At 42.1% G+C, this 15311-nt stretch overlaps 1 protein-coding gene across 1 annotated transcript in view; it reads right to left on the bottom strand.

Moving 5' to 3' along the window:
* Nucleotides 1-795: 795 nt before the first annotated feature.
* RFNG (RFNG O-fucosylpeptide 3-beta-N-acetylglucosaminyltransferase) overlaps nucleotides 796-15311 on the bottom strand; it is a 29818-nt gene continuing 15302 nt past the window's right edge. Inside the window, exons 4-9 of the mRNA XM_063456200.1 lie at nucleotides 11449-11551; nucleotides 9841-9994; nucleotides 2450-2535; nucleotides 2200-2365; nucleotides 1904-1989; nucleotides 796-1617 (exon numbers count right to left, since the gene is read on the bottom strand). Coding sequence (XP_063312270.1) covers nucleotides 1539-1617; nucleotides 1904-1989; nucleotides 2200-2365; nucleotides 2450-2535; nucleotides 9841-9994; nucleotides 11449-11551 — 674 coding nt within the window. The 3' untranslated portion in view covers nucleotides 796-1538. The remainder of the gene's footprint in view (nucleotides 1618-1903; nucleotides 1990-2199; nucleotides 2366-2449; nucleotides 2536-9840; nucleotides 9995-11448; nucleotides 11552-15311) is intronic.

Raw genomic sequence — 15311 nt, 5'->3', positions numbered from 1 at the left:
CTACTGGGGGAACCTGGTATAACACCGAGCACAGCACTGCCCCTACTGGGAGAACCTCCTACTGGGGGAACCTGGTATAACACCGAGCTCAGCGCTGTCCCTACTGGGAGAACCTGGTATAACACGGAGCTCAGCACTGTCCCAACTGGGAGAACCTGGTATAACACGGAGCTCAGCACTGCCCCTACTGGGAGAACCTGGTATAACACCGAGCTCAGCAGTGCCCCTACTGGGAGATCCTGGTATAACACTGAGCTCAGCAGTGCCCCTACTGGGAGAACCTGGTATAACACCGAGCTCTGCACTGCCTGTACTGGGGGATCCTGGTATAACACCGAGCTCTGCACTGCCCTTACTGGGGGAACCTGGTATAACACCGAGCTCAGCACTGGCCCTACCGGGGGAACCTGGTATAACACCGAGCTCAGCACTGCCCCTACCGGGGGAACCTGGTATAACACCGAGCTCAGCACTGCCCCTACAGGAGGAACTGATATAACAGAGTTTAGCAATGCCCCCAGAGGAGGAATCTGATATAACACTGAGCTCACCACTGCCCGAGAAAAGAAACAGGATACAAAACCGAGCTCAATACCGCCCCTATAAGAGGAACCTGATATAACACTGAGCTACGCCTGCCCCCCCCCAAGAGGAGTAATAGCAGTCTTTGTTAGTTTTTCCAGTTCAATTTCAGTTAGTGTAATTACCTGTTCGTCCAGAATCACAGCGTCATCTTAACATTCCCCCCACCAAAAATAAAACAATTGCAACAAAAACAAAAAAGTTCAATAAAAATGACAGAATAAAAAGAGCTTTATTTAAATTTATACAAAGAGGATTATCTTGGAAAGTGTGCAAAGTGAAACATTTTGAACAAGTCTCATTTACATAAAAAGATCACATCAATGGCCTAGAACAAACACATTCAGAGGCAGCAAAGAAGATTGTGATTTAACATACAAAGACACACATAAATATGCCAAAAGAATGAAGGTACAAGGAAAAGGCATGTCTGGCATACATAACATGGAGATATGAACTCACAGAATAACATGTAGTCATGTCTTAAAGCTCCTTCAGGTTTACACCCAACAGCGACCAGAAATGTAACTGTAACAGGAACCACCTTGTGCACAGTACCTGAGAAAAGGCCCTCTAATGACCCGGAGCTAAGAAGTGCCCTATCCATTGACAAAGAAGGCAGAGATGATGTAGTGGAGGGTCTGTTCTTTCCAATGGACACATATTAATACTATATGTACCTTATTTTTATCCCATTACTGAATTCTCTTCTGGACTGATTCTTGGACACATGATTTTCTTGACAAGTACTTGGGCCACATGATTTTCTAAGTCCGAGCAGTGCAGTACTGGTGTATTGCAGATAAATAAGATCTTTATTCCATCAGATGACCTACGCTGATGTCTAGTATACTGATGAACTGAAAACTCAGTTTCATTGACCTTCTAGAGAAAATCCTGCGCATTCTCAAAATCAGTCCTGGTCTCCATTAGCGAGATTTGATGTGGATTAGTGTTCACGTTATAGGAGACGTAGGCTTCTGTTTAGGGCACCAAGTCGTGTCTGGGTGCAAGAGGCAATGCAAAGACTTAAATCTGTAGAGAAAAAAAAATAGACAGTGATCTTATAGGTTTAAAGAGATGCAACACATCCTGTGACAGTGCTGTCCAGTGTTCTCACTGAAAATGGGTAGATTTTTTAGGCTATTGCCAATTAAAACAGTCTCAAAATATAAAGCTCATGTTTCCTTCAGTTTGTCTGGGGGCACACAAAAGCCAGGGAAACTAGTTTTAATCTGCAAGCCATGCAAGTAGACAACTGTGCTCTATGGGCAACAAAAAAATGCTGATTTAGGGCAAAGGTGGGATCATGAATACTCACCGACTTGGATCATCTTCCAGACTGAAAGGTCCAGTGATCTTCACAACATTCCTCTTATTTTCTGGACCACCATAGCTCAGTGTAACCTGTGATTCAACATAAAAATATATGTTTAATAACCAGAACTAGATGAGCCACCAAGATCAACCATCTTTAATTTTAAAAAGTGTAATGATTTGCAGATCTTGAGAAAGTGTTCTCAATCTTCAGTTGTCAACAAGAAATCCCCACAATTAAACTATGAACAGATAAAGTTAATAGTGTACCATTACATCCATGGCGTTAAGAATACTAACCTGCTGTAACACTGTGTCGGGGGACAGTTTCTCAAGGTTCTCCAGGTGGGAGTGAAACAGGTTACTGTGCTGCATTTTTACCTCCAGCAATCCTTCGATAATATACCCTATAGTGCAATCATCAGGAAGACGTACCTTCTCCGCAGTGCTGATAAAGTTTCCCATGCTAAGGAGAGGGATATAATTTATCATTAAAAAAAATAAAAACTGCCACATGTTACAAATAACAAAATCTACCAAACATGCTGACCTGGCCCAGGGGCTCATCTTCAACGCAAGACCTCGGCTGATGCAGAAGCCAGCACCTCCGGTGGCGAACCAGAATTTCAGGGACACCTATAGAAGATGTATGTAGAAGTGTTAACTCTAGGTTGTTTGGGGCAGAATGATACGGATTATTAATATCGGGTCTGTCAAAGTAACCATTTAATGTGCATCTTCAAAATGGGGCAAATGTCCTGCTGTTCTGGTACAGTCTGTCTCCAATAGCTCTCACAGCTGCACAGAGCAGATTTATGGTCCTCTCTATACATATTATTGTTCTGTCATACAGAGAGCAGGAAGTCTGTCTGACCAGGTTTTTTTTTTTTAAATATATATATATATAAATCTTTATTTTCATTTTTAAAAATTCATTCAAGTACAGATACAGCTTTTAACTGTAAAATTTTAAACAGTACAAAAAGTTACTTTGCAATAAGATAATAAATATGAATAACAGTAGGACCGTGCCTCGAATAAACATCTACCAGTTTTCTGCTGTATCTACAGCCGTACAAACATACCATACATACAGTTCATCTTATCCATACATCACATTTTCACTACTACCTACGATTGGCTATCTATAGGAGGGCGGGGGGGGGGGGGGGGTTTGAGTTTTATGGTTAATATATCTAACCCAAGGGACCCAAACTTCATTATATTTTTCTCTAGATATCTTGTTTAGAGCTATCCCAGCTTCCATGCTGCGTTGGTAATCTGTGTACATATATCATGCCAGTTTAACGCACCCATAGTTCTCCAATTTCTAGCCATAACTATTTTTATTGCCATACAGATGTGAATCATAAGAATTTTTAATTTTATATTGCTTTTTGGCAGGTCTAGATGGAACAAAAACATTTGAGGCGTAATCACCGTCTGAATCTCAAACACAAAATCTACCAATTCCGCTAAGATTAATTTCATAGGTTTCAACTCCTCACAGTCCCACCAGATGTGGGAGAATGAACCTCCTGCCACATCTCCAACAATCTGGTAGGAGTGTTGGTTGAAATCTATGAAGGCGAGTAGGCACCAAGTATCAACGGTATACTAGTTTGAAGTACACTTCCTGTATATATCTTTTTACTGCTTGTAAACCCAACAACCAGTCCTCGACCGGGGATAAAAAATTAAGTTCTTGCTCCCATTTATTCATTGCTGGCACTTTATCTATTTGCCTTTGACTTCTTAAAAATTGATTAAATCTAGATGCAATTTTTTTTTTATAATGGAATGCTACGAACTGGTCAATTGGAGAAGTTTCCGAAAGGACTTTTCCCATAGTAAAGGATTTTATTCTTAAATAATTAAATATTTCCTTCGAAGGGAGGTTATATTTAGACTGAAATATTGGAAATGGCAGTATTTTATTATTATTTAAAAGATCCGCTATTCTTACTATTCCGCAGTTTACCCATTCTTGGATATTTATATCCTTTATGTAATGTTTTAAGCTTATTAATGGGGCATTTGATGATCTGTGTTTTGTTCCGTATTTTTTTTTCAAGTGCTTAACAATGTAAATCATTGTATTGTTCATCGGATTACTAGATCTTATATTTTTTTAGAAATTCACTGTCGCACCACCAGAGAAATAGAGGTTCTATATCACAGAGATCTAATTTTTTGAATGTCTAACCAATTTGGTCTAGACGTTGTGAAGTTATCACACTTAATTAAGTGTGCTACCATATTATTCATATATAGTTTCTGTATGTCTGGGAAACAAATCCCCCTTCTTTCCAGTCTCTCTGTATTATTTCCAAAGACACTCTAGGTCTCCTATCTTGCCAAATATAGTTTGATAATTGCCTTTGAAGACCGCGTATCGTCTGGCATGACACCCTCAATGGAAGATTACTAAATAAAAATGTCAACTTGGGGAGGAGATAGAAGTTTACTGCTTCAATCCTTCCCAACCAAGAAAGTTCCAATCCCTTCCAATTTTTTAAGATGTTCCTAAATTGGATGGCAATGTCTGTATAATTAAGTTCTCCAATTTCTCTATAGTCTAGCGATAGTTTTACCCCTAAATATTTTATATTCCTTGCTTCCCAGTCACATTTAAAATCTTTTTGGAGTTTGTCTACCCCAGGTCCACTTAAACCTTTCATCAGGATTTGTCTTTTCTTTATATTTATTTTATAACCTGAATGTTTACCAAATACGTTAATAAGCCGAAATACGGCTGGGATAGATCTTATAGGGTCTGCAAGGGTCAATAGGACATCATCTGCATATAGTGCAATTTTGTTCTCCATCCTATTCACTTTTAGCCCGCTGATGTCATCGTTCTGTCTGATCGCAGCTGCCAACGGCTCTATAGAAAGGATATATAACAGGGGTGCCAAAGGGCATCCCTGTCGCGTCCCATTTCTAATTGGAAACCAATTTGATTGAAACATATATCCTGATACTTTGGCTTGAGGATCTTTATATAATGCCATTGTACACTCCTTGAAGAAACCCTCGATGCCGAAGGCCCTCAGTACTTCCTCCAGATACTTCCAGTTAACCCGATCGAAGGCCTTCTCGGCATCGAGGGTAACCATAGCAAAGGGAGACGAACTTTGGTTCGCATGATATAAGACATTCAATAATTTCCTAATGTTATCAGATGTGCCCCTGCCCTCTACAAACCCGCTCTGATCTAAATGTACAATATTGGGTATGTTTTGTTTAAGTCTATCGGCCAGAATTCTGGAGTAAACTTTGATATCCAAATTAATAAGAGAGATTGGTCTATAATCTGTTTTAAGATTAACATGGCTTTGTTGATCTTTTCTTGGGTTCTTGCTAATATTTTTCCCCTGATCTCCTTAATATCCTCCAAAATTTTATAATTGATGGTGAGTTTATGTAAGCGTTCTTGTTTTGCAGATCAATATAGAGCTTGTTAAGCTCCTTTCCCTTCTTTTTTTTTTATAATGGCACCCAATTTTATGAGACAACCTCTTATATATGATTTAAAAGTACACCATAGCATGGCATTGGAGACATCCCCTGTATCGTTGATTTCGAAGAATTCTCTAGTCTGAGTGCGCAGTTCTTCTACATTAGTTTCTGATTTTAGTAAATTTTCATTAAGTCTCCATTTATCTCTGCATTTATATTCGGCATTATTTTTTATAACTAAGCTTACAGGTGCATGGTCGGACCATGTTATCGGTCCAATTGTCACCTTCTTAACTCGCTCCAGAGTTTCAGATTTAACCAAAAAATAATCGATTCTGGTATATGTCTGATGAACATTTGAAAAGAACGTATAGTCTCTCGCTTCTGGACTACACGTTCTCCAAGCATCATACAAACAGTTTTTTGCCAGAAAAGTCTGCATCATTGATAGACCTGTTCTTTGCTTGCCGTCTATATGAACGGGTTTAGTTCTGTTCCCATCTATTTTATTATCTATGGTGCAGTTAAAATCCCCACCGATAATTAGGCTGCCAGACGATACGCGGTCAATCTTTTGCATCAGATTTCCCAAAAATCTGTATGGAGATTGGTTTGGAGCATAAACATTTACTAAAGTATACACAATATCATTAATTCGAACTATCACTATAAGAAACCTACCACCCGGGTCGGCCTCCTCATAGATCAGCTCATATTTCAAGCTACCTGGAAAAAAAATTGCCACCTCTCTTTTCTTGTTCTTTCTTGCCAGGTTAGATCTATGGACCACTGGGAATTTTTTGTAGTTCCATAATTTAGGCATACAGTTGGTCCAGTGTGTTTCTTGAACGAAACCAATATCTATTTTACTATCGATCAGTAGTTTATACAAATAGCCTCTTTTCTGACCTGAATTTAAGCCCCTTGCGTTGATAGATAGTATGTTTAATGACATACTACCGCAGCTCTTCCCACACCCTCTCCCCCTCTAACCTCCCCTCGGATAGCGTCCAACACTCAAATCCATTCATACCTTCGCCAGTCGGTCCTATATATTTGGACCTCCTGGTGAAGCTCCAACTTTCTATTACCACATTCAATCCATAATATGAAGTTCTGAGTACAGTCTTCATATTTAACCCTGCTGCCGTCGCAGGACCCTGGACCAGGGTAGTAGGCAATTTTTTCTTTATTATACTCCCTCTATCCTTCAACTTATTCTGCCCTTCTTTTCCCTTTCCCTTTCAATTCCTATTTTTAGAGGCGTTCCGATATTCTTTCCCTTTATCCAACCCCCAAGATCTGTCTGCTGGGTTCCCCTGCTACTAACTTTTATTTTAACTAAGGAAGCTCGACTATCCTCCTGTTTTTATCTTCAAATGATCCCTTTCCCTAGCCCTTGATTATAGTCTCCCTTCTCCTCCCTTACTTCCACCATTGTGCAAATTTCATACAAAATTTGTTTAAGCTTGTGATTATTGTGAGACTCACTTCGTTCATTTCATTCACATAAGTTAAATAATGTATCCATACGTATATATTGTGTTTTAAACTCATCTTCCCTGTTCATTGCTCGAAATGTGTCTGACCGGGTTTATAAAACCATTTACGGTCTGTATAAATTCACATCCAGCTTCCAAGAGGCCCTGTGAAGGCATAAGGTATTTTATGTAATTATTTCATTCCGCAAACTAGGGACAGAAAGACCTCTGGCTCTCCATGTTAGAGACAGAAACACACAAGAGGGTACACAGCTGCCAAACTAACAAAGATCCAGATTTAATAGGCATGCTGGCTTCAATGCTAGATTATTGGCATCAGAGAAAAAAGAAATACAGTGAAATACAGGAGAGCTGCCGGGAGGCTGCTCTCTCATCAATCAGTTTTTATACCCACAATGCAAAGGCTGAGAACTGATTAACAGGCGCGGAGAGGGACTATGTGCTGCCACAATGTACAGATGACATTTTACACTTTAATTTAAAGAAGTTGTATGCACCATGACAACAGCTCACTTTAAGAAGCAAATATTACAAATATTACAGAGAATCCAAGCTCAATACAGATAGAAAACTATTACAAAAAAAGAATCAAAGGGGTTGGGATGTCATCCTCCTTTGTTTTATATTAAATCATGCTGTTTACAGGATGTTAATACTCCTAGAGCTCTTTAATGTGTAGTACAAGTATTTACATATTTTAAGACCTATTAAGGAACAGTAACTGGGTTTAAAAGAAAATGGAGAATAGACCATTAGTGCCCATTTCAGGAACCAACCTGACATTTTCTAAAAGTCAGGACAGAAGTTGGTCTCTACTATTCTAAATAAAATATCTATGAAACCTGGTGCTAGCAGCAACCATTTTAGAAGTTGTGTCAAATATAAAAAAAGCTCTGAATACAAACAGTATTCTTTTCAAAAACACAGGCACATATTGAAAATGATGAAAATGATTCCTCTGCTGTACAAGTAATATCTGGGTAAGAATTGTTAGCGATTAAAGCCCTATCATTTTCTTATTGGCTCAACTTCTATTCATACATTAGGAATTACAGTGCAGTAAAACATTCCAATACTTATTAAATGGCTATTGTATGATATCATTTATCTCAGAACTCTGAAGAATGTGGTAGATTTAACAGTGTAAAGATGCTGCAATGTTCTGTTTGCTAGTATTTAAAGAAAGCTGCTTGTAGGTTTTGGAAAACCATATTCCCGAACGTGAAACAGTGAAGAACAGGCTGGCTCAATACTGTAATGTCACAGCTGCATTTATAAATAAAAGTAACTATTTAACATTAAAGTGTGCTGCCAGGTGTAGTTCTACCCGATAATGTACCAAAAACCTCCAGTAGAGCTCACCTACCCCTCACTGTTTGTTGTATACATCCCTCTTAGGTACAGTGCATCAACTACAGTTCTACTTTGCTTAACAGAGCAAAACATTGCAGGTAGTAGTACTTCGTTATAAGAACATAAGCAGACCTTACCTGTAGATAAGGGAAAAAAAAAAAGTGTGCTACTGTGAAAAGTATGTTTTACTTAAATGTGAAAAAGACAAGCGTGTTAAAGATTTTTTTTTAAATCAGCAAAGAAGTATTTTTGCACTTATTGATTGTATCACAGTAGTGGAAGAGGAAGTGGAATACTTGAGGGTTAGAGGTAATCAGCAGATAGCTCTCTGTGACAGACCTCCCTGTCCCCGGATTTTATATTTTATTTCTTAGTTCGTCTGTTTGTTCGGTGATTCTAACCTTCTCTATGAATACCCTGGTCTCGTTCGAAAAATCAAACCAACTACCAAACGACTAACCACCCAGTAGTGGAGTGTGCTGCCTACTGGGATACCGCAAACACTGCAACATTATGAGCGCTCAGCTGGGTGGTCGTCATTCGTATGCACGAACACGCGGCGGCGGCCATCTTAACTGTCGAACGCAGCCAGTGGTGTTTTGTCTGTCGAGTGTATGGAACTATTACCGGGCACTTGACCACACGTACACCGCTGAGACTTCCATTGGTTCAACTTTCCCTTGCACAAAAGCAGCGGCGTTCAGTATATTTAATCATCCGAACAAGAGACACTGGAGAACCATAGACACAAACGTTTATTTTGTTATTTTGATATGTTTTCGTGCTCCCGAGAGAGACCAGCCACACCAGCTGAATTCATGGAACTACTCTGGGCAGGAGCCTTGCATGCGGCCGGGCAGAAATGGGACTTCCATAACACTTTTGAATCCCTGAATCGATCTGGGTGATTTTTGAATATGTTGTTCCCCCAGATCGGGGCTAACAGGGGATGTACGTTTTATGGGGTTCTTATATGATTTTTGAGTGCTTCCAGAAATGTATTTAAAAAAAAAAAAAAAAAAGTGTCTTTCGTTTGGAGATAATTGAGTTAATTACTGTATCAACTCAATTATCTCCCAAACAAAGGGGAGGGATTGTGTATACTGTATGGGAGTGTCTCAATGCATAACTGTTTTTATTGGTTTATTAACTTTGTGTCCTGTGCCCAACAAGGTCCACCTGGGTGTCACCCTTGTTGGGAGACTTGCATAAAAGGCCAGTGTGCCTCCATTAAAATGGAGTTCCTGTTTTACCCTAAACACAGAGCCTCGTCCCGTGCTTGGGGGAATAGCTATAATCACTATTTCCTCGCGTTTTAGGATTATTCGTCTAAGGATTATCGCAGCGCTCTTCACGCTAGGGGGAAAGAACATCTCTTGGCGGCAATGACCCCTCTCCCTATCGGGGTGGCCGCTACACTCTATCTAGTCACTTGATGCTCACTAATCATCCCAAAAAGAATGAAGTGCATCTAATTAGCGGAGCACCATGGGAGAGGTAGTAAACCAACTGGAGACCTGCACTTTGGCTACCGGTGGCCATGTTGGCTAGGTAATGTAAATTTTGCAGCGCCAACTACAGAATTTGCAGGCCATTTATCTCATAAAGAGCTCCAAACACTCACCGAGCCATCTCCTTTCACACGATCCAGGGTTTCAACAGGGTGATCCAGACTCGGCCTTCCTACATAAACATCTGTACTGTGTGAGAATGAAGACAGCAGGTCCAGCAGTGCGTACACATTAACATAATTGTCATCATCCACGTGGCAGAACCACCTGTAAAACAGAAACAGAATAGAAATCGGTACATCCTATTACCTACATTCCCTCTGCTAGACACTGCATGGATATGTTGCCAGCCCACCAAAGATATAACGTTTCTGTCTGAATCAGTTTTAGTTAGTGTTCTGCATTTCGTGTCCATTAAATACATACATATTGGAAAGAAAAATACTAAACACTAGAGCACTTGAGAATAACAGCCTGAGATATGTACCTATTTTTTCTGAAGCCATTTTTTAACGAATGGGGAGCCATTGATTGGCAGAGAGCATCAACGGACCGCTAAGCCAATCGGCAGTGCTCCTGCCCATAGCAAGTCCTAGGCTTCCGTTTTAAGGCTTTTCAACAAGCACATAGTGGATGGGGCAGAGCGATACGGCGCTGTAGAGAAGACTTTGGTTTTTTTTTTTGGTTGGTTTTTTTTAGGGCCCCCACCCGCCGCTCAGAGGTTGTGGCCAGGGGGGAGGACCTTAGGTCCCCCCCCTCTTATTAGAATTTAGGGCCTCCACCAGCTGCTGAGGGGTGGAGGCCAGGGGGGAGGACACTAGGTTCCCCCCTTTTATTCCAATTTAGGGCCCCCACCCGCCGCTCGGGGGGGGGACACCTAATGTCCTCCCCCTGAGCGGCGGGTGGGGGCCCTAAATTGGAATAAGAGGGGGGAACCTAGTGTCCTCCCCCCTGGCCTCCACCCCTCAGCGGCGGGTGGAGGCCCTAAATACTAATAAGAGGGGGGGGACCTTATTCCAATTTAGGGCCCCCACCCGTCGCTCAGGGGTGGGGCCCAGGGGGGAGGACATTAGGTCCCCAGGGGGGAGGACATTAGGTCGGGATCACTGCTCCCTGCCGCTTCTATAGATACATATTACAGGTAGCTCCCTCCTTGTAATAAACTGAACGAACAAACGAACACTGATACTCAGTGCTTGTTTGTCTGATTTTTCTATTGATTCATTCGTTTGTCTGATGAATGAATGAATAGATGAAATTCCCGTTCGCATGTCCAAGTGTTTCACTGGGCATGTGGGGGAATCTCACAGTCTGTCTAGTGTGGGCAGATGACGTGTCCCCCAGGGACTTCACCTACCCACACAAAGATGGTGATGCCCTGAATAAAGATCGGGGCAGAAAATAAAGATTAAAAAAGAGGTAATATGGGGAGCTTAGGGGCATTTGGGGGTAACTAGGGGGTCAGTTAGATGTAGTGGAGGCGGGTTTAAAAAAAACAAACAAACAAAAAAAAAAACGGGATTCGACCATGACAGTGCCGCTTTAACGTACTTTAGAAACATGTGTTAACCATGACACGCTCACTCTAAAATGTGTCTACATCAGAAACAGACATGTTGAAAAATACACTCTCGAAATACTGTTTAAATCGGAGTATTCCCTGTGTGAATATCACTGTTTTCAATCAACAAAAAGACACTCTTCACTAAAATGTTTCGTACTTTTTACCGGACAGAACAAATTTGTCGTATTCTACGGCCATCTTGCAACAGAGCGCCTGGCGAGTGTGCACTGCAGAACAGTTTGTGTTCACCATCTGATCGCCTGGAGACAAAGAAAGAAAAAACAAACTGAGCGCCGATCAGCTGATGTCAAGTGAAATACAATTCGGAACACGTAGCAAGTTAAGCTCCAGGGCAAAGTCAACACTTTCTCATATTTTTTTTTTCAATTTGACAATTTTTATTGTTTTTCAATGATTTACTCGAAAAAGAAAACGGGGTACAGAAAAAAAAAAAGGGTAGGTAGGTACCATGCCTCGTCAAACAGAAGTGTTTTACATTAACATTGTACAATAATACAGTAATACTACAATCCACACATGGTTACAGAAAGGAAAAGTGGTTGGGGTTAGAGTGTTGACATACCATGCTCTGATAAGCAAAAGTATTATACCTTAACTTTATACAGTAATACATTAATACAATTACATCGCCAATCCGTGCCCCTTACAGTCTCTTGCTATGTTTTCCTTTTAGTGTGATGACCAGCTGCTATCTAGCTCTTTTCCTATTTTTATGGTCAGTGCCCTTTTCCCTAAGGGTTTTCGTGGTCGTTGGGGTTGTCATCTACGTTAGTATTGCGTTGTGTATTGAGCGTTTCATGTTTCATGTTTCCCTCCACCTTCTTCCCTCTTTAACTATCCGTCCCTCCTGCCTTTTAAGACCCACCTCGGTCCTTTACCTAGTTATTTCCCCTATACTCTTCCCATCTCTCGTTGGCTGGCCCTACGTGTTTTTTGAATCCGATATGTGTGTTCGCCATTCTTTCGTATTGCCAGTTAAGTGATATTTGCTGCAGGAGAGTTTCCCTAGTTGGAGATGTTGGTGTCCTCCATGATCTGGCTAGTAACGTCACCGCTGCTATCAGCAAGTGAAACAGTAGGGCCTCCTCAACTCTGGTCATTGTCTGTGGTAACATGAACAGTATGCATTGGTGGATGGAAAGTTTCCAGTGTCTACCCAGTAAGTCCTTAGCTATTCCTTCTACCATTCCCCAGTAGTTCCCAATCTCCTTGCATGACCACCAGATGTGGCTCATCGTACCCCTTTCTGTCCCACATCTCCAGCATACATTGGGGGTGTTCGGGTATATCCTGGCTAATTGTTCGGGCACCCTATACCATCTGTATTGCAGTTTTCTGATTGTTTCTAGATGCGATGTGCATCGTGTATTGCCCTTGTGTATTGCAAACGCCCTTTGCCACTGTTCTTCATCTATTTCTTGCCCTAATTCTGTATGCCATGCCTTTTGGAATGTCATGTCCGAGTCTATCCTGTCGTCTATAAGCGTGTTATAGATCTTGGAGATCGTTTTCTTGGGAGGATTACTAGAGAGGCACAGGTGTTCTATAGAATGGTTGTTGGCTGACCCTTGGTGATATATTGGTATCCCTGTGAGTAAGGATTTTAGCTGCAAATATGAGAATAGTGCATTGCAGGGTATGTCGTATCTCGCTTGTAGGTCTGGGAAGTGCATTAGCTGGTCCCCTTGGTACATGTGGGCAATTGTAGAGCACCCTCTTTCTGTCCATTTTTTTGCGTCGAATGTCGGGATTCCTATTGCTAAGCATGAGATTGGGGCGTCCCCTGAGAGTGTCCCCTCTTTCCCTTCCCTCTTCCTGTTTTCGTCCCAGAAGTGCAATGTCAGTTGGGTGGTAGCTAGTGGGAGTATGAGTCGGGGCCGAAGTTTTTGTGGAAGCCATAATAGGTCCCTGAGGGATGCACATTGTGTCCAGTACGATTCGATTTTTGTCCATTGCGGAGCTTCCCCTCCCGCCGTTGCTACTTTGATCGCTGATAGTTGGGCCGCCCTATAATAGTCATGTACACTTGGCATGCCTAATCCCCCTTTTCTGAGTGGCATTTGTAGCGTTCTAATTGCTACTCTGGGTTTTTTGTTTGCCCATACAAATCTAGTTATCAGTCTCTGGAAGGAGGTCAGGTACGCCAATGGCAGTTTTATGGGGAGGGTTCTCAAGAGATATTGGAGTTTTGGGAGTAGCATCATTTTTAGCGCTGTAATTCTTCCTACCCATGATAGATATTTCCCTTCCCATGATCCCAGTGTGGTTGCGGTTTCCTTCAGAAGCTTGGAGTAATTGAGCTCTAGCAGTTTATCAGTACTCGGTGGGATGCGTATGCCTAAGTATGTTAAGTGGTCCCCTCGCCAGTCGAATGGGAAGGCGCTTTTGAGTCTAGCTAGTGTTTCTTTCGGTATCCCCATCCCCATCGCCTGCGTCTTCGTGACATTTAACTTGTAGTATGAGTGTTTCCCATACTCTGTGATGGTAGCCATGAGGTTGGGAAGTGATATGTGGGGTTGTGTCAGGGTCAGAAGGACATCATCTGCGAATAGACTCGCCTTGTATTCTTTATCCCCTATTGTCACCCCATGTATGGAGGAGTGTTGTCTAATTGCTGCTGCTAGGGGTTCTAAGGCCATGACGTATAGGAGGGGCGACAACGGGCAGCCTTGTCGGGAGCCGTTTGTGATCTTGAGAGGGTCCGAGACAAACCCTGCATTGATGACCCTCGCTGTTGGTGAGTGGTATAGAGCCTTGACCGCTGAGATGAATCCCTCTGGTACCCCGAACTTCCTAAGGACTTGCTCTAGGAACTCCCATCCCAGTCGGTCGAAGGCTTTTTCTGCGTCTAAGGACACTAGCACTCCTCCCACTTTTAGCTTTTTGACACTGTGAACAATGTTTAGTACTTTTCTTGTATTGTCGCCCCCTTGTCTATTCTTGATAAACCCGACTTGGTCTGTATGGATGATCTGTGTGAGCAGCCCACTCAGTCGCCTTGCATAAATCTTTGCATACAGCTTGGCGTCAGTGTTGAGCAGGGATATTGGGCGGAAATTTTGAGGGTATGTGGGAGGTTTGCCTGGTTTCGGAAGTGTAATGATGTGTGCCAGCAGGGATTCGGCCGGTAGCTGTTGTGTTGCTGTGGCCTCGTTAAACGCTTTCGTTAGGTGAGGTGTTAGGATGGGGGCGAACTGCTTGTAGTAGCAGTTCGCGAACCCATCCGGGCCTGGTGCCTTTCCCGATGGTAGTAGGTGAATAGCTTCCTCCACCTCCTTTGGTGTTATAGTAGCCGCTAATATTTGTTGTTGTTGCGGTGTGAATGTTGGCAAGGGTATGGCTTGTAGGTAGGAGCCAATCTCTTGTGGGGTGGGCTGGTGTGTGTTCGCATCCTCTGTTAGGTTGTACAGAGAGGCATAGTAATTTGCAAATGTGTTACTGATAACATCGCCAGAGGGGCACAAAATAACAGCACCGAAAGATAAGTAAGCTATTTTCTGTTGTGCTTGCTTCGATTTTAGGAGATTAGCTGTTAGTTTGCCTGCTTTATTTCCCTGAGAGTATTGGTTGGCTTTTAGTTTTTGCAGGTGTAGCCCTGTCCTTTCTATGGCTTTTGCGTGTATGGCCTGAGTTATCTCCATAATGCGCTTTTTTAGTTCCTGAGTGGGTGCTTGCTGGTTTTGTGTGTTAAGGTCCTGCAGCTCCTTTTGCCACTGCCTCATCTGAGCTTGTGCCAACCTTTTTAAATGCGACGCTCTTTTTATCAAAAGGCCTCTGGCTACTGATTTATGCGCTTGCCACAGTGTGTTTTGGGATATGTCTCCTGTATTGTTTTCTGTAAAGTAATGACCGAGCTCTGTTTCTAACGTCTTCCTGAATTTGCTATCCGTGAGAAGCGAGGCGTTTAGTCTCCATGGGCTTCTATGTGTGGAGTCATATAAGTCTGCCAATGTCGCCACTACTGGCGCATGGTCTGACCACGTTAGTGGAGCTATATCG

The sequence above is a fragment of the Pelobates fuscus genome, chromosome 5, assembly GCF_036172605.1.
Source record: "Pelobates fuscus isolate aPelFus1 chromosome 5, aPelFus1.pri, whole genome shotgun sequence".
NCBI classification, from domain to species: Eukaryota; Metazoa; Chordata; class Amphibia; order Anura; family Pelobatidae; genus Pelobates; species Pelobates fuscus.
This window is presented reverse-complemented; position numbering and strand designations above follow the sequence as displayed.